This window comes from Giraffa tippelskirchi, chromosome 1, assembly GCF_054371585.1.
Source record: "Giraffa tippelskirchi isolate mGirTip1 chromosome 1, T2T-mGirTip1v1.2.pri, whole genome shotgun sequence".
Lineage (NCBI taxonomy): Eukaryota > Metazoa > Chordata > Mammalia > Artiodactyla > Giraffidae > Giraffa > Giraffa tippelskirchi.
Window position 1 is genome coordinate 91,574,562 of NC_137275.1, and position 24,928 is coordinate 91,599,489.

At 39.0% G+C, this 24,928-nt stretch overlaps 1 protein-coding gene across 10 annotated transcripts in view; it reads right to left on the reverse strand.

The window, feature by feature from the left end:
* DKK2 (dickkopf Wnt signaling pathway inhibitor 2) overlaps positions 1 to 24,928 on the reverse strand; it is a 610,668-nt gene that overhangs the window by 102,815 nt on the left and 482,925 nt on the right. For 9 of the 10 annotated variants that reach the window (XM_081484648.1, XM_081484660.1, XM_081484675.1 and 6 more), the window contains 2 exons: positions 24,013 to 24,115; positions 23,540 to 23,652 (listed from right to left, as the gene is read on the reverse strand). In XM_081484648.1, the coding sequence (XP_081340774.1) occupies positions 23,540 to 23,635 (96 nt within the window). In that variant the 5' untranslated portion in view covers positions 23,636 to 23,652; positions 24,013 to 24,115. Of the gene's footprint in view, positions 1 to 17,150; positions 18,093 to 23,539; positions 23,653 to 24,012; positions 24,116 to 24,928 lie in introns of those variants that run through there. The other variant, XM_081484637.1, reaches the window with a different exon arrangement.

Sequence of the window (24,928 nt, forward strand, 5' to 3'; positions counted from 1 at the left end):
TTTTTCATGTTTAAAATATATTAAAACATATTTGATACATGCAAAATATATTTAAATATGTGTACATTGTAAAGCATAACTATGAACACACCATCCAACCCAAGAACTAGAACAATATCAATAATTCATCTCAATTTAGTATATCTCCTATATCCCAACCCTCCTGACTCTCCAAAATTAACACTGTCTTCCATATTATTTATATATTATTTCCTGTCACTAACCATTATATATCAAAGCTTCACTGTGCTCAGTTCTAGCTATAGTTCATTTATGTAACTTCACTGTTCCATAACACTCCACCGCAAGGAGTAAAAAATCTCCTTTTACTTTCACAGGCATTTTTGTAAAATACTATGAAAAGTATTTAAAGAAATTGTCTAGTTTTGCTTATTTTTAAACCCTTAAAGACTATTTAACATTGGAATGTGATTGCTCAATATATACTAATGACTGGAAGACTACCTTACTATGTATGTACAATTTTTAGCTTTGTTTATGTATTACAGCAGTATTTTCCTTCTCTAAGAAACTTTCCCACCCTTCTGAGACGCCCTCCAAATCCTAAGAGGTGAGAGGAGGAGACACGAATGACAAAATACAATATGAAAGAGGAAATCAGAACCAAAAAGTTGGCCCAGACTCCTAGAACAAACCCTGTACCCTGGGTCACAGCTAAGTATGAGTTAGAGGGTTATGTTATCACCTTACTTGGGGCTGTTATTGTTAGCCCAGTGTATCTGTTGTCACTGGAAAACAGCATAGCCAAGTCATACTTCCCAGTGGAGGAAAATGTGGTGTCAGAATTTCAAGAAGGTCCAAATCAGGACACCTGTGTGCCAGATAGGCGCAGCTGCACAGGCGGGCTGGCCGGGGCGCAGGACGCCATCTGCTCAGCACATGAAATGCCAGTTCCTTTGCTAAAGATGGGTTTGAAGGATGGGATTCTTTAAAGGGAAAGCTCACCACTCGGCTGTGACATCCTTAGCCTTTCTCATATTTTAAAATAAACAATTTTAGGAAGAGAGGATTAAAGGCTTATGTCTGAGAGATGACAAGTAGAATATATAGTGAGCTCCAGAAGAATTGCCTCAGAAGTTCTCCTTCAGATCGGCATTTGGCATTTCATTCTGGTGACTGATGAAGTATGACTATAGCTCTCAGAATATTCCAGGTGTTAAGCATGTGCAAATTCCAAAAATACTCTGTGTTCTTGTCACTGGGTTTGAAACAATCAGACCAACAAGGAAATCGTTCTCTTCCCTAGTTCCCTTAAGCTGTAAAGAGCCATTTGGCCCCTACCTTGACTGACTAACCTTTAATGAAATTCTGGCCAGAGAAAACATGGCGGACAACCCAGAGCTATTGAACAATTAGTATTCATTGTCTTTTCTCCCCTACTAAAACTGACATCTAGAATAGTATAAACTATTTGCAGTTTGGGGTCTGAATTTCCCATAGCCTATCTTTAGATTCTTACTTAGCAATCTGTTGTTATCTTTAAGTGACCATTAGTAATTATTATATATTTAAAAGGTTTATATTTCTTTTAACGGATATATATACTCTACTCCGCTTGAAGCTTGTGGCAACTGTGATTTCTTCTTCAGAGATGAGAAAACAAAGACTTCAATATAGTTTCCAGAGCTTATACACACAATTCTATAAAGTTGTTAAATTCCTAAAAAATTAAATAAAACCCAATATGGAAAAATCTCATTCACTTTTACAAAAAAAAAAAACAAAACACTTGTGTTCTTTCCACTGCATTAATCAAGACAAAACTTTTCTGTATTAAAACTATACTCAAATCTGAGTTTGAAGCTGATCCATCATGGGACCACAGATACCAAATACTGAGCTCACTTACAATGCATATGCTTACTTTTCTAGCATTTTCCTTCCTGCCTGACTGCCTCCCTCAAGTATTTACTGAGTGCTCTGCACATGACAGGTGTTATAGGGTATTGAGAAGATGAATTAATGTTATTAATATAGTGAAATTAACAGAAATTTCTTGAAATAAAGTAGGTTCTCAACAAATGTTGGTTGCACTATCTTCTAGAAGCAAGGGCTTGTATATTGCTTAGATATCCAACCACAGTACCAACCACACTGAAGCTGGCTGTAGGATATTGGTAGAAATGTGCTGGAGAGGTATAGTCACAACATGGTTAATATCAGAGTATATTATCCATGGGGCAGGCAATGACTAAAGTTTGGAGGTCGGCCTGTTTATCCTGCTTAACTTTGTGTTTAAGACACAAGGAGCTATCATTTACAGTCTTCCTTTCCTTTCCATGCATCTTAGCTTCAGAATATCACTCCTTCAATTCCTCATATTAAATCTTATTATGATGATTGATACTAGCTCTTCATTGAATGTGCCATTCTTTAATCTGCTATCAGGAATTTGAAATCAATAATTTGTCCAAGGCTCTGGCCACTCTGCCTTGATTCCCTGAGATATTTTAAAGAGTTCATGAAAATTAGGAACATCTTACTCCCACAATCAGAGCATTTTCTCCAGCTAGTCTCTGACTCTCCCAGAAATGGACTTTTTTATAAAACAGAATTACGGGTTAGGTTGGGCTACATTTTATTATTGCTGTCTACTAAGAACCAGAATTGTATTTTGGTCTTACTTAACTTTTTAAGTGACAAGCTGTCAAATATAGTTGTTCTTTTGTGTTGAAAGCTTGTATTTTTTTAACAAGAAAATTCACAGCACACACTCCAATCCAATTTGTAATCAACCACTGGGGTGGCTATGGCACAAGACCTGAGTGTTGGTCACTTGTGCTTTTAACAATGAGAACCAAAATAGACAATGGTTTAGTCACAATGTGTTGCACTGGTGTGGCCAGGACCACATTGGAAATATGACTTCAAGAGGATTTTTCATGTTAAAAAACAATTTCCTTCTGAAGAGTGTTGGGAAGATATCAGGAGGGCACAAAGGCAAGGAAACTTACAAGGATTTCCAAAGAGCATTTTGGAAGCATTGGATTAATTTTGAACAATTGAAAAAACATTTTTACTGAGTTAAGCTGTTTAGTCTTTTCTATGAAACTTTAATAGGATGTGTTTGTATTAAAAAAACAACTTTGACAGACTGTGTTTTTTTTTTTCCCCCTGACCTCAGTGTATGTATTTTAACTAAAAAGTGGCACATGAAGTAACAGGTGTCATCAGACTGGACTCTAGGGAAATGCACTGGTGTGATTTGTTCTTGCTTCTTTTTTCACAGAAAAAGTGGGTTTTGGGTGGGGAACATACTAGTGGCTTGCACTCATTAATTGCTTCCTGAAGTTCCTGCTTCCCTGAGAAATGGTAACCATATTACATAAATTCCATCCAGGTTCTTTCTCATAGAGTGGACCTGATTACAAGGTGACATGACAGATTTGTCTAAGGCTATCAACCAAACTGAGGGTATACCACCTTAAAGCAATCAACATTGAACTGTTTATAACTACAATACTGATTCTGTGACACCGAATGCCTTTTGGAACTTTTTGGAATTGGTTTCACAAAGTATACCACATTTCTTTGATGTCCTCACCTTCTGTGGGATATTTTGTTTATAGAAACAACACAAAGGCACTCAGTATCAAGGATTTTGAATACGGTGTGTTAATCAATATATATAACCTTGTTTATGGTCATAAAGTTATGGCCTTTAATAAACATGTAAACTATTTCTGAAGTTGATTTCAAAAGAAAGGTCTAAATGACAATATCAAAGGAATGAGTTTTCTGCAGTGACTAATTTGGAAAAATAATGCTTGAGCGTGCTCGTTTAAAAAAACTTATGACATCATTTTAAACTTGCACTTTACCACATTCTTTCTTTAATACATTTCAGTCCACTTGTTCCTCCACCCCATTTGTGAGAACTTGTCCACTTTACTTAACACAACCCTTCTACCATCCGTTCTGAGGTCACCAGACTTTTACCCTTCTACTAGTACTATTTTGTTGTTTCTTACCATGCTTCTAATTCCTTGTGAGCCTGCCTCTCCTGGGCCAGGAAGATCCCCTGGAGGAGGAAATGGCAACTCACTCCAGTATCTCACCTGGGAGACCCCATAGACAGAGGAACCTGGCAGGCTACAGCCCATGGGGTTGCAAAAGAGTCAGACATGACTGAGCTACTAAACAACAACTGCCTCTCCCCACTTATGTTTCCAAAGTGCTTTTGTAAATGATAAAATTAAGATCCGACTTCCCCCGGGAGCAGTGAGGCACTGACAAACAGGAAAAAATAATAAAAATTTAATTCCTTCCAAAATATTTGGAACAGAAAAGGCAGGCAGGCACCACCTCTTAACATGATCACCATGATGTCCAGCATGTCAGACCTTTTCTTAACAGGTTGATGAATACAGTGTAACTCTTCAAGGACAGCCTGACTATGTGTCAAAGGAACCAGAGTATATTCTGTGAAAAATGGCTAAAATAAGTAGATACCTTTTCTGTTAGTGAGGAAGTGTTTTTACATAGAGATTGATATCCAGCTTCATTTTATTCACGTTTCACTTATAGCAGCATGCAGAAGGTTCCTGTTCTTAACATAATTAAAGTCAGGGTAACCAGATAACTAAGAGATACAAGTATTCATCTTAAAAATCTTCATAAAAAGGAAAACTCATCAAATTGTTCAACTCTCATCCTACTGAAAATAGGGGCTTGAACTGGACAATATCTGGGAGTCTCGTAAAAATCCTCAAATACACTATATTTGTTTTTATGGATACTTATACCAAGGACCCAGTACAACATATGTGTCTAATAAATGTTTGTTGACTGTGATCATAGCATCTAATACCTCTAAGAAGTAAGCAATTAGCAAGCTGACTGGCTTACCAGAAGAATTTAATCACATCTGAATTCTCAAACATACCAATACAAAGTCTTTAGCTGGATTCTCTGGCCTCCAATTTATATGAGGCTGCAGTATAGCATGACTAAGTAGTCTCAAGTAAAACTGCTTGGCTTTAAACCCTAGCTCTGCCTCTCATCAGCTGCGTGGTCTCAGGGCCGAAGTATCAGAAATAAGGGAACTGACGACGTTGCGTGCCAAGTTGAGAAGTGTAGACTTCATGCCCTAGAAGTGAACATTTCTAGAACAGCTTTATCCAAGTTTTTACTTTAGAAAGCTCACTTCTGAAATAGTGTGGAGGATGGTCTGGAGAAGCAAAAAAAAAAACTACCACAATATTGTAATGTTCCCCTGGGAAATGACAGTGGTCTGAATCAAGGCCATGACAGTTGGGATGACAATGAAACAACAAAAGCAATCATTATTGAAGAAGAAGAAGAATCCTCTAAATTAGAGGATAATTACTTAGGAGCAGGAACGGCAAGCAGGAAGCCTGCACTGTTTATAGCCTGAACAAATGTTTGGGTGAGATTCGTGCACATGTAACATGAAAGATCAGAGCTACTGCACTGTTCACTAGGAAATGCCAACTTAGCAAAACAATAGCATGTTTTCACCAGCTTTGAAAAATACCCACTTTCCTGTTTGAAGGGTTTGTGGCAAAAATATATTTCGTCTGTCACAGTTTATGTGATCTCACAGCCATACAACTTGACTTTACAATTGGCTATTTCCCTGAAATTTATGCTTTGTGAACCCGATAACATATAATGTACCCAAAATATGATGCTCAAGTTTAGTTCCAGAGCTTTAAAATACACTCACTTCTATTACTGAGACCCTTATTATGCCTTTCCAAGACATTTAAAAAATATATAAACAGTAACATATCTTATACATGATAGAATAAAAATGAATAGGGCTCTTCTTGAAGTCACAGGCAGGATATTCTAATAGCAGGCTGTCTGTAGCCTGCACCAATAAAAAAAATAATTATCATGATAACATCACCAAGTTCTAATCAGAAATGTGGAAGTATTACTACTGGCACTTATTTTTTCCCAAGAAACCCAAGAGAATCAAGACAAAAAGGCAAAGAAAGAAAACAAAAGCAAAGAAACACCTTCCACTCTTGGTCTTTCTTTCTTTAAAAAAAAAAAATAAAAAGAGGCAGTCTATCAAAACAGAAACTGAATTTATAATTCCAGAATCATAAAATCCATCTAGAATAACTTATTCTTGGTTTGACTCTAATTCAGATTTATCGTTCATAAGTTCAGAGTGGAGAGGTCTTAGTTTTTTCATTAAAACAGTCTCTAAAGATAAAATGTAAATAAGCAATGCTTTATATTTTGCAAACAGATAAGATAAAACACCATCATTACAGTCCCTACTTTTCTGATGAGAAAACTAAAGCTTGAATCTGTCAGATGATTTCTTCATGTCCAGCATGTTAGACAACAGGCTAACCAGGTCTTCTCAATCTATATCCCAGGCTATGTCACGTTCACCTGCTATCCTATGCAGAAACTGAATCCTCAACTGTATACTCTCAGAAACAAAGTATGATGATACACATGGCACACATCCAGAAAGAACAACACTAATGTGGGATAACAGACTAACATTAATTTGTCTGACACATCCAAGTACCAAACACAGCATTGTTTTAAGTCAGTTACTCCTGAAATAGAGAGGCAGAGGTTCGGTCCATCCCAGGTGAAGAGCTCCCCTACATCGAGACCAGAGGCTGACAGGCAGTTGAGAAGGAAAGGTGGGAGCGGTCTGAGATGATGGATGCTTCATCATGAAAACCTGCCTGCCTCTGCTGTCTACCTTCCCTCACTGGGGCTGACTCCTCAAGTAGTACTGATCTCCAACCATCATGCCCTGAGTTTGCTGCAAGGCAAGGGCAATAGCAGACGGGTCAGTGGTTTTTCAAACAACAGGTTTTGGTCAGTCTATTCTATAGTGATGACCAGTATTCAAAGATAAAGGGCAAAGAGAACAGCGCAAGAGAGTAGCACAGTGCAGAATAGAAGGAAAGGACTAAAGAAATTTTTTGCCTGGCCTGCAGCAGCCCATGGGGTGACAAAGAGTCAGACACGACTGAGCGACTGAACAACAACTGCACGTTAAGAGTATTTATTGTTGAAACTTCTATCAGGGTTGTGTGCATGTGTATGTGTATGTTCTTGATTACAAGGGAAAATATATTTCTTTGGTAGAGACTCTCTTCAGCCAGGCTTTCTACTAAATGCATTATTAAAGTATCATGACTAAAAGAGCAGGCAAGGATAATGTAGCCAAAGCCCTGTCCTTTCATTAATTTTCTTTAAATCCTACTGACACAGTTGTCATCATGGCATCGTATTCTTTGCTAATACATTTTGACACACAAATTGAGAGCTGAAAGGGGGTTCTATATATAATTTATCTCCCATTAGTTTTTCTAATCAACTGAAATTAATTTGTCTACAGAGCTTTGTTATTATTTGAAAGGTCCTTGTTAGAAGTCAGAAGATACAAGTTTCAGCCGAAGTCTCTTTGTCACAGGCATTATTTGTAGTATTGGGACAAACCACAACAATCTCCTAAATTGCTTCCCTCATATGTAAAATAAACTGAGTTAAACTAGGTTATTTCTAATGTATATCCCAGCTCTAAGCATACCCACTTTAGTCTGTTATACAAGTTCTTGAAACTTGCAGGTGATAAAAGTTTTTCATGGTTCTTTCTATAACACTCTCCATCTTGATTAATAATGATTAAGCACACTTTAAGAATCTTCTTATTCAGTTATTAAATATCAAGCACTTTTAAGAGTGTATCAGGTGGAAAATAAATGTTGAGGTTTCTCACTCTAAAAATTAATAATTATGTATAAGATTGGAAGTAGCAAAAAATGACTCTTTAGTGAGTAGTTTAAGCTATAAAAATGAACATTACATATTGCTTAAAATATTTGTGTGCATGTTATAATATGTAACATTTCATGAGCACAAATAATAGATACTTGCATCTTCTCATCAGATATTAATGCAACAAGTTCATCATAGAGGAAAAAAATTGGAGTCCATTTAAATCCCAAGGATTCAAATACATAGAGATCAAGAAACAAAAGCATTGATAGGAATGTACACAGCTTTCTTTCATCATCAGTGAGTGATGAAACAGACCAGGGCATGAGAACTTGGGCTAATCCGACTTGATTCTTGTGACCTGCATTAGTCTGACCCCGGGAACTTTCTAGCAGGCTTTTTTTATAACATTTAGAAATCATAAAGACCTGGTTGCCTGATTCCTGACAATTTGATGTTAACCATAAAAGGTTAAATTTCGATATGGAGATTTGTTTGTTTCTGGAAGCACTTCCAAAACAGTTGAGCAGGCAAGGAAGCGCAGTAGTTTAAACCAGCATACCTCCAGAAGTGACAAATGATTTCAAATAAGGAAATAATGGGTTTCCCTGATGGCTCAGATAGTAAAGAATCTGCCTGCAATGCAGGAGACATAAGAGACCCAGCTTCGATCGCTGGGTCTGGAAGATCCCCTGGAGAAGGAAATGGCAATCCACTCCAGTATTCTTGCCTGAAAAATCCCATGGACAGAGGAGCTTGGCGGGCTGCAGTCCAAAGGGTTTCGAAGAGTCGGACACAACTGAGCGACTAAGCACAGCACACCAGCACACAAGGAAAGAAGAGAACATGGAACAGAAAGAAAAGAGAACTGAGGAGAGAATGTGAAGAAATGTCCACATTTATAGGCACAAGGTTGTGGAGGAATCACTGGACGTTATAAAGAGTAATGAACCAGAGAGGAAAAGAAAAATTTGTAATATTACAGAAGGGTATATGTTAGGTATAAGAGATAGATAACAGGACAGAGTATATAGGATGGTTACTAGAAAATAGGCTTTGGATTTCAAGTGACAAATTAACATAATGCTTGTTGAGCCAAATTTCAAAAGGCTAAGATGAAATTAGAATGAGCAAGTGAACACTGTTATTTGAATGTGAGCTGTCATCTCAGTTGATTTTAAAAGACAATTTCCCCATTTGAATGAAGTTTTTTAGTTCATTACTAGATAGAAACTCTTACTGGCAGTTTATATCTAATATATTAAAAGAAGTATATTACATACTTCAGTGAGTTGACTTTCACTCTTAATTTAACATTATCAGAATATTTCCAAATTATCTGAATCATGAAAAAAGAACTCAAAACAAACAAGGGGATGGAATGGGAACAATGAGTTCCAAATCTCTGAGTCCTCTTAGTATGACAGGCTGACACTCAAAGAGAGTTTTTAAGTCTTCCAAATTCTTAGCGAGCTCTTCGGGGTCCAAGCACTCTGCATCAAGTGTCAAGATGTTTGCCTCTACACAGGCTGTCTTACTTTGGAGAATATCAAATTAATGCTGTTGGCAGCTGACTCTAACATGTTTTTCAACTGTTTTTGGTTCCTATGTTTAAATAACTAATATTGCCATCGTTGTTAGGACCCCCTCCTATCATGGTTGTATTTTTAATGTCTGGTACACTCTTGCTTCTGTGTAATTTCACCAATTATTCAATTATGTGCTATTTTGCTTTCTTTTTACAACACTGATGTATTATCACTTTTAATGCTAACATGCAGTACAAGAAACATGATAGCATACGCATGTGTGTATATGTATGGTTTTTGTCTTGTTTTCTTCTGATTTATAATTCTTGGCATTGGTGTAATTGAGTTCATTTGTTTCCTTCATGTATATCATATGCATTCATTTAGTTACTCCTGCCCATCTTGGTGGGGAAAATTAAGCAGCCACTTTCTATTTTTTGCAGGATAACTTGACCTTACATAGTTCTGTCGTGGTAATAGAAATAATAACATCAGTTAAGTGACTGAGGACACTTTCATCTTCCTCCCTGTTGCCCAGTAAGTTGAGTGTTATTATTATTATGGTTGCTATTGTTATTATTATCCTATTTTACAGATTTTTTAAAAAGGACCAGAGATTAAGTGGTTTTTCCAAAGCCATTAAGCTAGCCAGATGCAATTGAGAAAAACTCCCCTAGGAATTCTGTTAGGAAACTCGAGTGCTGCTACAAATCAACTGATTATCTGAAAGGCAGTTAGGAGGAGGTCAAAAGTAGAGGAAAAACAAAACCAATAGCAGGTCATAAATGGTTTCTCCCTCTCTGATCAGAGGGTGATGGATGCCAGCCAGATCAACGGAAAGTCACCGCAGAGAGGCCACTGGGAAGGCCTCCACTTTGCTGATGTCAGTGGGCACACTGTGTCACTTAGAGGCAGGGTGCTGGGTACTGTGTGGTGGTTACGGAGAGCAAAACAGGATTTATGCAATAGCGTTCCTTTCTACTTGAGGCAATGCAATAATTTAATGGGGAAAAGTAGGAGAAAGGAAGAGAGGTGTGTGTGTGTGTGTGTGTGTGTGTGTGTGTGTGTGTGTGTGCACGCGTGAGCGTGCACCTTGTTGACAGTGAATTTTCTCTGGCAGGGAGGCAAGTAAAGGCAGAGATGACACTCATGTACCACTATGTGCCTGCTTTTGAGTCCATAAACTATTCTCATACTCTGGCTACTCAGAGTAACAGTTGGCATCAACAGAGTGTTTGGGTTTTGCTATGGTTTTCGAACCTAGAGTCATACCCATGTGAGTTGAAAATAGAATAGAGAAGAATAAAATAAAGGCCCATGTTTCCTCTTAACTCCATATTATATAGTGTATCCATGTTTTCTATGGCTGGATACTGTGGCAGCGCAGCCTGGTAGGTAAATATTCAGGCTCTAACACTAGATCACTTCGGTTCATATTGTAGCTTTCTGCCCTTACTGCTGCGTGACTTGTACAAACTGCAAAACCTCTCTGTGTCCCAGGAGAATTATAGTTTTATCATTTATAAAAATAAGGGCAATATTAGGACTTACTTGCTTCAAAGGGCTACTGAGAGAATTAAAAAATTAACTCAAATAAAGTATTTGAAGCAGTGCCTGGCAGAGTAAATAATTAACAAATGGAACCTCTTACTATAATTTAATGTGTGCTATTAAAGCTTTGCTTTTCTAATTAATGTTCATATTCATTCACTGCTTCTATTTATTTGCTTGCTTTAGACAGGGTGGGATAGTTAAAATGTTGTATGATAATGAAATATTTAAATTTAAGCTATTGTATGTGCCAAAATTATAATATGTAAGTACAGAATTATAATATGTATAATATGTAAGTAGAATTATAATATTATTATAATATGTATCTAATTTAATTCAACCAGTTAAATTAGACCCTGTAATATATTTCAAAAGATATCTGATGCACATTTGTCCCTTTTATCTGACTGTGGAAAAGAGATAAGTAACTTGTTAAAATATTTACTACTTTTCTGTTTTGCTGATTTTGTTCCTACGTTGAAGAACATAGATAAATCTAAGCTCCTATTAAAATCCCACAAATGTAGTATCCTAATCAGGTTCACTGGTTGTGGATAAAAGTTAAAATACTAATTCTGTTTTTAGTGCTGCATAAACTGAGTTAAAATACAGCAATCTATATCTGATATTGAAATCTCTTCTGCCTCAATGGTTTCTGATTTAATTTACCATTACAAAGACAAGGATTTACAGGATGAACTGTCCCTAAGGACTCTGATTAGACGTTGGTGTTACTCTGGTCTTCCTTTCTTGTTTTGAACCCAAAGAAGTGGGTAGTAACCCAAAATTGTTAATATGAGAGAGACTCATTGGGAAGCCACTATTTAAAATATTTGGATGTTGACTTTCCTCCTTTGGACAGATGTTCCTATCAAAAAAAAAATCACCCATATTTTATATCAGTTGACCTTTGTGTGTGGGAGAATGGTTTATATTTATTCTGAAAAAAAACCCAAAAAACAACTATTAGAGAAAAAATATATCGTTCTCTAATTCCTGGAAAGTAAAGCGGGAACAGAGGAAGAAAAAAAATTGACTTCTGCTTTCCTTAAACAGTTATACTAAATTTTTGTTTTACATACCATATTAACATATTTCTATGTAATCTTAAAGCAATGCTACATGAAACAAAAATCTATCTATTATTATTAATTTTGTTTTGGGGAGGTTGCTTCAGATTTTTAAAAAAATGACTCTAAGAGGAATATAAATATTGCATAAATCTTTTCAGTGATTAAATAATTAACTAGGAGTAGCTTTATCACCTTTTTATAGATGAATACAAGTGACTAGAGGTATAATGAAGCAAAATGACTTAAAAGGGCCATCAGGGAATCACAGAAATAAGATTGTAACTCTTTTCAATGCTACATCAATACTAAAGAATGAACAGCCAGAAGAGACTGAGTCTAAAATACTAAATATACTGACTATTATAAAGGCCTCTGTAATTTAACAGGTCATTTTACTGTACACTTAATATGACTGTGCAGGGAAAATAATAAGAAACCATGATAGTCTCCTAGGTACCCTTCTATTACGTTGCTTTCTCTACTTTAAAAATTACACGATTTGAAACATCCTGGGAAGGAGTTTGTATCAGAGAGGAGTACTCAGGAAGACTATGGTAAGGTCAGAGTCACAGCTGGAGTGAGTTTAAGTAACCTTGTCCTTTGCTCTCTCTTCTCTAACACAGAAATAAAATGATGGATGTCCCTACTTAGATTATCATTAAAATATTCTTCTTGCTATTCACAAGGTAACCTTCACTTGTATCAACCATCAACTCTCTACTATCTACAGAGAAGGAAAAGAAATATTGTAGTGTAGATTATTTCAAATATTTTTTTGTTTTGAAATAATTAATTTTAGAGATAACTTACTTTCCTGATTATGTTTAGTGTCAATTGAAGTACAGAGGAGATAGCAAATATTTAACCTCTGAGAGGGGAAAGTTGGGCTGGAGTTTTTAAAAAAAAGGTCATGGCTAATTTTAGAAAATTAAGCGATCATCTACAGAAAGTAGGATATATAGTTTTTTCCAGTGAGCATTTTCATGAGTGCACGCAAATAGATATAGCATTTTTATTAAAGAAAATTCAATATACAAATAAATATTAGTGTTCTCTTACCAACTTCCTTAAGCTTCCGTTTCAGTGTATTGCAAGCATTCTTTTCTTACAACATAATTTCATCCAAAGCATTGTCCCTCAAGTGTCCAAATTATATTAGAAAATAATGGAATCTGAATTTACATGAAACCAATTTCACCTTCTTTTTAGAGACATACACCAAGAAGCTTTTCTACCTTTAAAATATAATTATTTTTCACAGTTCTCATCATAACTTTTACAAATACTTCAAATTCATACAGTGTTGTGTTCAAATTAAATCTACTGGTCTCAGACAAAATAATGAGTAAAGGCTAAAAGAAGCAATTACAAACACATTCAAAAGATTTTTCATTCACATAAAAAAAAATCACTGTTCACTTAAGGGTAAACTGATTTTATAAATTGCATTTTGAAAAAAAAATCTGTCTTTAAGGTGGCCTGCAAAACTCAATACCTCATACACCTGAGGTGATGTTGAGCAGTAGTTTACTTAATCAGAATATATTTGTCCACATGATATTGAAAAATTTGTCTAATAATACTTTTGATTTATAAAGTTTGCAAGTCTCTTCATAAATTGAGATATATAAATTATTCATATATATACTAGTTATAGCCTATGATCTAATTTATCCAATATACATATACAAATGCATACTACCTTTTAAAATCCATCAGTAATAAATGCAAATGGAAAGTCAAATTAAAACAATGTGAATAATTCACCAAAATAATTTTTGCTACTTCTGTTTCCATCACCTGAATGAAGTCTAAGACATTCAACTTTCTATGGCAGTTTGAATCAAAACTCATAACTATGTCTTTGAAAACAAACCTAAGGATGAGAATTTTAACACCCCTAGAGAACAGCACATTTTCTCTAGGCGCCCTCTAAATCTTTCCTGAAATTCAAAGACAACTTCTCCAGAAGTGATTTACAAATAATCCACCCTGCTGACAGGACAAGTAGAATTTCTATAAATAAGAATATTTTCTTCATATGAGATCAGACTACGGTGAATCAAGACAGGCTTGGAGCCAGTTAGCCTAATTTTCACATTTGTAGATTAATGAATTATTAAATTTCTTCAATAATTTCTTATGCAATGGCAATAAAATTTTTATTTTTATTCTCCATTATGAAAATAAATCAGGAAAAGTAGACAATCATTCAATTATCACTTAAGGAAAAGAAAACTAAAGACTAAGTTTCTGACATTCGTACTTGAAGTTATCTCTTACAGTCTCTGGTCCCTGTATCTTTACTGTTCAGGGCTTCCCTGGTGGCTCAGACAGTAAAGTATCCACCTGCAGTGAGGGAGACCTGGATTCAATCCCTAGGTTGGGAAGATCCCCTGAAGGAGGGCATGGCAACCCACACCAGTATTCTTGCCTGGAAAATCCCATGGACAGAGGAACCTGGCGGGCTACAGTCCACAGAGTCGCAAAGAGTCGGACACAACTGAGTGACTAAGACAGTGACTGATTGACAGAACATCATCAATCAAAGATTGGGGATGGGCGACAGACTTATTAGGCCTCAAGATGACACTATATAATTAGTTTTAACAGTTGACATTTTACTTACAAATTTTCTCAATCAATCATTTTGTGATGGATAAAAATTCAGCTCAACTGAATTTTATTTATAGTTTTTCTCCATAAAAGGATGCGGCATCTTCCATTTGGAACAATCTTTCTAATTTCCATTCCATTGTTGAAAATAAGAGTACTAAAATTTTTGGTAACCACGTAAGAAGTGGAAGAAAAGAAGACAGAGAGATCCATAAGTATTCAAAGAATTCTTCTACCTCTACAAGAAAAATATTTTTTTTTCTATTTGTTCCTTCACAGCAGTACACATTTTAGACCACCCGATAAGCAAGTGCAAAGCCAGAATATGCAAAAGATAATACTTTTATTTTCCAGCTATCTTCCTGTGATTCAACTCAATATTTCATTCCATGTTCCCACTGCCGCTAATATGTTACAATTTTCTCACAAATCCAATGTCAATGTTTAAGGATCCTGTATTACAATTAAGTGAATATAATGAAATATATTCCATTGAACCACTAAGATATGGAGAGCATAAAAGATATTCAACTCAAAAAAAAAGGAACTTCAACTGATTTATAAAAGAAATCTTCAATTTGAAGACATGCAACATAACTCACATTCTCTTTAAGGAGCAGATATTTGGAGAGATAGAAAAATAACAAGCCTATTTGTATACGGATATACTATCAACACATAAGTGATAAGCCAGATTTTCAGATGGATCCCACAGTCTAGCCTATATAATCTTATGGCTAGTGGCAGTACTGACATAACTGATAATTTGACTGAGCAACATTAAGTGTTTGGGCCCATGGTGTCAGAAACAAAAACTTTTAAATTTCTTTACAGAAATTCACAGAATGTATATAGATTAGAATCAAAAGGAACCTCAAAGATTACTGGATCCATCCCTCTTGTTCTTGGCTGAACTAAACATGGCTCTTTTCAACAACTGATAAGGTGGAATTTGAAGTCAGTAACATTAGGGAAAAAATCAGATGATTTGGACTGAGCGCACCCTTTCTTTGTAAGCTTTGACCCATTGTGTGAGGGATTTCTAAGAGAATGTTGTCAGTTCCTATTGAAAACAGCAGAGCATTTCCTAACGAAGAGAAAAAGGCAATGAGAGTGGTCTTGTAAGTGTGGATGGAGGTGTGTGCACATATGTGAGAATATGCACAGGACTTGTATGCCTGTGGTATGTATGCAGATGTATAGTTTCTTATTTCCCTTGAGACATTAAGAAGAATCCTGTGTTTGCAGACTTTGTTTTTCTTAAAGAGGAGAGCTAAATGTTTGACATTTCAGAACCCAGGAAGCATTCTGAACTGCAGAACTAGCAAAACTCTCCCCGTGAGAGGGCAGTAGGGGGCCAAGCGGAGCAGACTCTTCCCTGTGGTCCCTCCAGGACCGGCCTTGGCTGTCAATCTTCACCCTGACGCCTGCGCTGCGGGCACGGGCAGTGGAAGACTGGAAGACGCTGCTGAGAGCGTGCACAGCAGCTGCAGCAGACTCCTCTCGTAAAACAAGGAAACCCACGATCTGTGGGGCAATGAGCTGCCTTTATGAGTTGGCAGTTGGGCTGTGTGAGGTGCCCGTGCTGCTGGGCAAACTGGCTCTCATTCTTGGCTTCCCACAAAAGGAGCGGAAGGGGGAGCTGTCCTGGTTCCCATTGCCCACAGGGCCCCCTTTCCTGGTTGCTGTGTGCTGGCCACAGTGGGTGCCGCGTGGGGCGAGCAAGCTCTTGTCTCTCTCTGCGTCTGTTTGTGTAACTACTTGCATGACTGTCAATCTCTCTGTCTGCCTGTGTGACAGAGAGACAAAGGTGCTCGGGAAAGTTTTCACTGGAAAACATACCTCGGGAGTTCTCCTGGCTATGTCCCAGGTACCCTGGTCCTCCGCACCTGATACTACCTCTGTCAGTTCATTATTTTGTTTCCTCTGGGATGATTTATATCCAGATGTGAGAAATGCACGTGTACTGAGGTTTTCTGTATGTGACCTTACTTCATGGAACTGAGAAGGAAGGAGAACCTGAAAAACGGTCAATTTTCCCTTCGGATTGTCAAGTGCATGGGCTAAGAGCCCAGAAACTGGACTCACACTGTCGGAATTGGAATCCCGCTCTGCCACCTACACTGTGTGTGCCTTGGGCAAATAGCTTCTATTCCTTTCCTAAGTTTCTTCATTTGCAGAATGAAGGGGAAGGATGGTAACAGCGCCAAGCTCATAGAGTGGTAAAGATTAAATATATGGAAAACTCTTAGAACAGTGCCTGACACCCAATAGTTGCTGTGTGTTAGCTAGTAACAGCATCCTCGACAACCGCTGTGTTAAATGCGGAGAAGGACCGTCGTCCTGGCCATTTTCCCCATCGGTACTCACTAGCGCTCCGTACATGCCCAGATCCCAAAACAAAGATGAGAAAGTACCCTATCCCCTGTCCATCCCGCCCGCTCCACGTCCTCCAGCACTCAACCACACAGCCATCCCCGCCAGCGCAATCGTGCTTCTGGGAACCCCTCCCCAGCTATCCTGCGCGCCACACCTGGGGGCGCACTCCGGGTGGGCTTAGTCAAATGAAGTGCCCAAGAGCCCCGGTCCCTACCTCTTCTGGTTGAAGAGTGTATTGGGGGTATTTTCCTACCTGCCCCAGGTTTTTGCCCTTCTTACTGCCGCCGAAAGCCAGTCCTTGGTAAGTGCCCGCAGATCGATTGGCGGCCTGGGCAGGCGTCTCCCCGCCCAGAGAGGACTTGATGGAGTTGAGTTTGGCCCGCGAGCTGCCGAACTGTGAGCTCTCCACCATCAGCATCGCGGCCAGTAGGAGCAGGCAGCGGGAGGAGTCCTTGCCCCGCATCACTGCGGCCATCTCCCGGCGAGATATCCCCCGGGGAGGCGCAAAGCCCGCAAGGATGCAGATACAAGTGGGAAGGAGGACCCCAACACGGGGCTCTGCACTCGGGGCGCCGGGACTCGCAGACTCTGTTCCCCAACCCCACTTGGCTTTGGGGGCCCAGCACCGTGTGAACTCAGTCTCAAGCCTCAGACCCGGAGGAAGCGCGACCCAAGCAAGACCCGCTTCTCCGCCAGGGCAGGAAGTTCTGCAGTAACTGGAAGCAATCAAAGGCGAGGCGCCTTTTCGCCAAGGAGGCGTGACCCGAGGTGCAAGCAGACCCAGCCCCACGGACCGCACCGCTTCCGTTGCTCCTTGCCCACACCTCCTCCGAGGTCCTGCCTCGGCTCTCAGAGGTCCAGTCCTCCTCTTAACTGCTCAGGAGGTCCACATGAGTTCCTTCTCCTTCGGCCTCAGTTGTGTTTTCTCTCCTCTCTTCCTTCTCTCTACCTCTTAGGTCTCAACCTCTGCGGGACTCAAGTCCTCCTTTTCAAAGTTAGCGGGCACTAATATGGGAGATCAGGAACCGCCCCCAGACAGGACCCTGGAGATCAGAGGCCAGCTAAGGTTTCCCACGCGCATGCAAAGTCATCCGAAGCGGTGTTCAACCAGCCCGAAGCTAAGCGCTGCCAAGGACGCTGCGTTGCCCCGGGAGCTGCCCTGCGCTCCGCGCTGTCTCCCTCGCTGCGTCTGCTCTCTCACCGCTGCCCCCCTTTGCTTTTTATAGCTTCTCACAGCGGGGTGGTTGGGGGGGTTCCCTCCGCCCCCAGTTCAAGACTGACAAAGAGTAAAACCATTTCTATCACCCCCACGTCCCCGCCCCCCCTTCTCTTTTTCCTGCGGCTTTCCCTCTGCTTCTCCTCGCCCCCTCCCACTACCCTTCCACCGAACAGCAACAGAGAAGATGGGATTCACCCCTAGGGTAACACGCGGACTCCTAATTCCTGACAACCAACTGCTCCAGAGGGTGGAAGAGCCTTTGCCAACAAACGGAGGGCAAATGTGGAAGTGAAGAGGGGCGAACTGCCACCGCGGTTCAGAACTGCCAGCACCCTTCCATGGGTTCCCCACCCACCTCCAGTCCCTGACTCCAAGAGGAGCCCTAGAAAAGCCCGATAGAAGGTTAAGGAAAATGAGCATCTGGGCGTTAATGGCCTGTGTACACTCAAGTTGGGTTTTAGCCTGTGCCTCCCAGAGGATGTGTGAGGCTGGCACACTGTATTGGTGCGCCAGGGAGTGTGTAACCGATCCAGATGGGGCTTTGGGAAGAAGAGTGTCAGAGAAGGGGGAAAGAAAGTCCCACCATGCCACCAAGAGACATTTGGGACTTTCTCATCTCCTCCTTCTTCACCCTACAGAACCCCTCCCCACCACACAAGTAGCTGTTTGACTCTGTCTCTGAGGAGCAGGGAGGAATGGGGGCAGGGGACCTGAGCTCTGAACCTCACAGTTCTACCGGGCATCTTTATCATCCTAGGCAACTCCTCCTTTGCAAAGAGGAAATCCCAGACAGGAATGAACTGCGGGCGAGCGAGTCTCTAAGGTTCTGCTTTCTGCCTTTTAGCCTCTGGCAATTATATGCAATGCCTTTCCTGGGAGATCCGGAGGCTCGCCAGGTCTCCTTTGCTGGGCGGGAAAGAGGTTCAGAGAAGGGCTGGAGCGGGGCGCTTGGGGGCGCCAGTGGCAGCTGACGAGGCGAGGAAATAAATGCTAGAGATGAGAACTGTCTCAGGCAATCTCCCGGTTTGGAGATGATCAGAGGCAATAGAGCGCCAAGGCTTCCAAAACAACCTGAGGGCTTCGGAAATTGTTGCATTTCTCCTTCTTTGGTGTGCCACCATCTGTGCACAGAGAAGTCGAGGCAGTGAAGCACCACCGCTTGGTGGCTAACAGCTAGGGGAGGAAGCTGTTCTTTCGGAATATGTTGTCGAATTTTCAGACCCGAGTTCCTCAGCTTTCACACCGGATCCTGGTACACAAGGGGCAGACAGTCAAGGCGGCACTAAGTGAGAACGCTAGCTATTCCTTTCTTTTCCCCCAAAAGGGCTGAGGTCTAAAGTGTAAATTTACAGCTAGGTCCCCCAGGCTGCACCAGCCTTGCATGTTTCTCTGCCCTATTGTGTGAACCTGTGTGTGGAATTCATTTTCAGAATGATTTTTTTTTTTTCTTTTTGAATACACAAGCAAAAGGTGATTAAACTTTGAGGAACCCTCAGGTATGTTTTCTTCCAATTGCCATGCTTCCTCAGAATATAAGAGATTTACCTTAAAAAAAAAATTTTTTTTTTTTACTTTTTAAAAATGTGCCCAGAAATGGATTTGTAAGGACAAGTGAAACATTCCAGGCACTACTGGAGGGCAAGAAAACTGACTTACACTCTATAGATCAGTGCTTGGGATTCAATGCATAGACTTTACACAACGGGGTATCTTTTGTCTTCATTGGGATTGGCCAATCAGAGAAATAGAGAAAATTAAATTAGGAGCCTAAAAGTTTGTATATTTTTCAAGAGTATTTTAGAGCAACAGGAAAGGGAGTTAAATATGTAAGCAATAAATTGCTCAACCTCCACTTGAAGAGTGTGGATATCCACAATCTGCTGAAGAACCACCTCAAATGAATCAAAAGAAAATTTGAAGATACTTTGCCTGTTTCTGTTGATTCCCTCTTTCTTTACCACCAACCAAAGGAAGATGCTACATACTCAGAACCTAACTCCTGGCAAATGCTACAAAGAAATAAGTGTAAAGCTCAGCATATGTACTATTGAGAAACCCCTAGGCTCTGGATATCAGGATAAAGAGATTATCTCAGAGGTTTATACAGGACTCTACAAATTCCAAAAGCAAACTTTGCAAATACAGTTAAAAATCAAAGTTCACATGAAAGTTACTGTCACAAACATTGTCCTTTTATATAAAACAAAATCAACTGCTAAAACATACACAACTACACCTGAGGCTAAAAAGGAGGTAAAAACTAATTTCATTCATGATCCAGATGCTCTCTGTAACACTGTATAGAAGACAGAAACAGACACACAAAACCCACAAGCAGACAAGTAGATCCGCATACACAAAATCAACTAACTGCAAATAAACATAATCCTTTGGATTACTGTCATGATTCCACACGTGTTTTCTCATGTGTTTTCGTAAGTATGAAGACACAAACTTCATATTCTACAAAAACAGACTTTTATACCTTTTGCAATAACATAATTAGGAAGCAAATGTATAAAAGCAACACTACACAGAAGTAAATATAGGGTCCTCTTGACCAGATGAAACTGCCTCTTTGAAAGTGCCTCTTTCTGTTTGGCCGTAATTTCCCTCTTTTTGCTCCTCACCTTAGGGTCACTTTGGTTCTATAGAAAAATCACAACTGACTCTGCAGTTCCTACCGGGTCCTGATTTCCTTCTGAATACTTAGGGCCAACGTGAGCTCAGTGTATACCTCATTGCCTTATTCTTGTTTTTCATCCTATTACCTCTCCCTGAATTAGTAACTACTTCCAACAATAATCCATTTATCAGTTGTTAATTTATTCACTGTAAATTTATTAAACTTAGGGCCTTGAGGATATAAAAGTAAGTCAGGGCCTTGGCATTGGAGGGGCTCACGTTCCACTGTGAAGGCCTTGACTTACTGAAATCTGCCTCCAACCATCTCAGGAGTTGCTGCCATGAACTTCCTCTGTTCTTATCTGCCACTGAATTCTGCCAGCCTCAGTCTCTAACAGGGTATTTGGATCTTCCAAGCTGGATTGAACTTTCACATGACTATGGGAATAAAAGTATTAGGATTGTCCCCCCAGAGTCTTTTCTTTCCTCATGAATTACATTTTAATAGCATCCAGGGAGACAGTATGCCTGTATTTGTGGTTAAATGCAGAGAAATTACACTAAATAAGAATAGAAGTAGGGTACTATGGCAAACTTGGAAAGCGACACTAATTTTCAGTAGGGCCCATAGGTCCACAATCATTCTGTTCACATGAGGTAGACAAGAAACATCTTCATCAAGCTGGTATTAAAGGATTTGGAATTTATGTTTTTGCAGGTTTCCTCTCTCCATAATAAATCAATAAATCAGCCTACATGGTCCTCTATTCTAGCAAGACTTTGGATCTTACAAAGGACAATTTTATGTTTCTCACTTTGCCTAAGGAAAAACAGTACCATGTGTCAGCACCAATTACATTTTAAATAATGCATAATAAATGGTTGTTAGCACTAGTACTGTACACATTACCAGGTATGAAAAATTGCATCTCCTATACTATCCTTGCGATAGTTTCAGCTGTTCACTCTCTTCTGACTTGATCTCCTGGACAACAGAACCAGCTAATGAGAAAAGACCATGTCACTTACGTTTAAGGCACTAGCTGTACTTGATGTAAACAAGCACAGGTGAAATGGTTCAAGTTTATTTCGGAGTAAATTAACCAGAAACATGATTTCTTAGCCAATGTCTTGTTTTTTGATCCTGACACAACAATCATCTTCTCAATACTTTATCTGTCACCCAAATGAAAGAAATTTATTAAAGTAGTCCCTCCCCTAGAGACTGAATCCAACTAATAACAAGTGTGCAAATAATATAGTCAGAAACTCAGGTAGAGAAATTTCTATTGATTCTTGTGCATGTAAGTGACCCTTACATAGAACTGAAGTTAGATATCATCTCCAAACATTTAACATCAAGCCTGTCACAATTTCTACAGCTCTACTGCTGAGCACTGGCAGGCTGCTTCAAGAGTCATCTTTGGAAAGGGTACTAGACTTGGTGGCAAAAGGGAATTCTACTTAATTCTTGACAGAGGCCAGTAGTTTCCAAACTCTGTTCCTTAGATCTCCAGAGTTCTGCAGAAGTCTGACAAGGATGTTAGACCTGCTCTTATTTTTGACAAGAAACCATGGGAAATGGTTCCAGCAACATGGATTTTTAAATGCATGTCTTGTTACTGTTTTTATTTGGGGGAGGGCTGTGTTAGTTGCTTGGTTGTTTTTAATCAACTGCATAGATATGGATGCAACAATGAGTTGGGCAAAATGCTGTATGAGCCCTTAACCTGCCAACAACATGGAGTGATTGCTATCCTGTTACTGCAGCATATTTTTTCCAAAACAAACATTACTCAAAGGGAGAAACTATTGAAAATCTGGCAGTTTTTCCAGTCAGATATGGTCATTTGAAGTAAAGAACACTAAACAATGGAAAGGCAGAGTAGCTAATCGAGTCATGGTAAAATGTGTTTCTTCCTGGTCAGTTATCTAAATCTATGAATATCAACACAGAAAAGCTTCAGCTATAAAATAAATTGTGGCACAGACTTAAAAATAATAGGAAAACTACTTGTAAAAATGAAGGGAAAAAGTTCCTAAGTGGCAATTTAAAATCTGTGTTTGAAGTCTAACCACACTTGGTAACAGGAAATGTAAACTGTGTTGTTTATCTGCAAAATGATCATTCTGTAACAGATCTTACCTTCTGATATCCTGGAAATAGGCTGCAATGTTCAAAATCAGCAAAAAAATCAAGGTATTAAACTTTCAATCAGTTTAAGGGATTTTACAGGTAACTGGCTTGGAAGATACAGGAATAACAAAAAATAATAATAACCAAAATATACGAATGCTTACTATGTGACAGGCTTATTAGGTACTTTACATGTATTACATGTATTATCTCTTATTTGTATACCACAGTTCATGTCTTTAAAGACTTGTCCAATATTAATATTAAACTGAGCAGAGAGTAACTTGCAGCACACCAGGCCCTCAGTTGTCCTTACAGAGGTGCAATCATGGCAACAACGTGGAATGCACCTAAGAAAAGGAGAATTCATCTGAAGAAAATGGAGATGCCTTTGCATCACTGGACGATGACTTAACACTGATTCCTCTAAAAGAGCCAAGATAAATCCTTTGATAAACGGCCAAAAATAACACCAACAGTACAAGTGGATGAGTATGTATATTGCAGCTTCAACCAATAGAGTAAAAGCCTCTTGGAAACAATGATATAACAGAAAAACAACAAAGACTCTGCTATAAAGATGGTGTCTTCATCTGCTCAGGCTGCAACAGTGAAACACTACAGACTGGATGGTTTAAACAACAGAAATGTCTTTACTTACAGTTCTGAAGTCTGGAAGTGCAAGATCAAGGTTTGGTTTCCTCTGGGGCCGCATCCCCTTGCAGACAGTCCTCTTCTCACTGTGCCTTCCTTCCATGTTTGTCCAAATTTCCTCTTTTTAAAGAATACATGCATTTTGGATTAGAGTCTATCCTAAATACTGCGTTTTAACTTAATTACCTTTTGAAAAACCTTATCTCCAAAGGCAGTTATGTAATTATGCCCTGTCTCCAAAGGCAGTAAAGGAGTTATGGAGGTACTGGGGGTTAGGGTGGCAGCATATAAATTTGGGGAGGGGGCATGCAATTCAGCCCCAAACAGATGGACTTATAAACACCGGGAATATAAAACATTTGAGGAAAGGGTAACATTTCTGGAACTCTGCTAAAGTTCCTAAACATAATGTGGGGGAAGTGTCATAAGTTCAATTAAAAGTGTTATTTAAAATTTTCCTACTATCATTTTGCCTCTTACCTGTGTTAATGATATTAACTTCTTCACCTTTCTTCTGTGTGAATTATGGCTAAATATGAACGCAGCTGAGTCTGAGTGTGACTGTCAAGATTCCACAGGGGCCCTGAAAAAGAAAACAAAAAATACAAGCTATTTGCCAAGAAGATAAGATCATTTCTACATTTAAAAACAGCACTTTGTTAATGAAAGATGGAAACAATAAAATACAGGAGTGTATGATAAAAAAATGAAGTTATTATAGATCAAGGAAAAAGTAAGCAGCCATCAAAAATAGTGATCTAGCAATCAGCACATTGTTCTGTTAATAACTTAATTACTTAGGAATATATCTACCTAAAGAAACAAAAGACTTATATATAGAAAACTATAAAACACTGATGAAAGAAATCAAAGAGGACACAAACAGATGGAGAAATATACCGTGTTCATGGATTGGAAGAATTAATATAGTGAAAATGAGTATACTACCCAAAGCAATCTATAGATTCAATGCAATCCCTATCAAGCTACCAATGGTATTTTTCACAGAACTAGAACAAATCATCTCACAATTTGTATGGAAATATAAGAAACCTCGAATAGCCAAAGCAATCTTGAGGAAGAAGAATGGAACTGGAGGAATCAACCTGCCTGACTTCAGGCTCTACTACAAAGCCACAGTCATCAAGACAGTATGGTACTGGCACAAAGATAGAAATATAGATCAATGGAACAAAATAGAAAGCCCAGAGATAAACCCACGCACATATGGACACCTTATCTTCGACAAAGGAGGCAAGAGTATACAATGGAGAAAAGACAATCTCTTTAACAAGTGGTGCTGGGAAAACTGGTCAACCACTTGTAAAAGAATGAAACTAGAACACTTCCTAACACCGTACACAAAAATAAACTCAAAATGGATTAAAGATCTAAA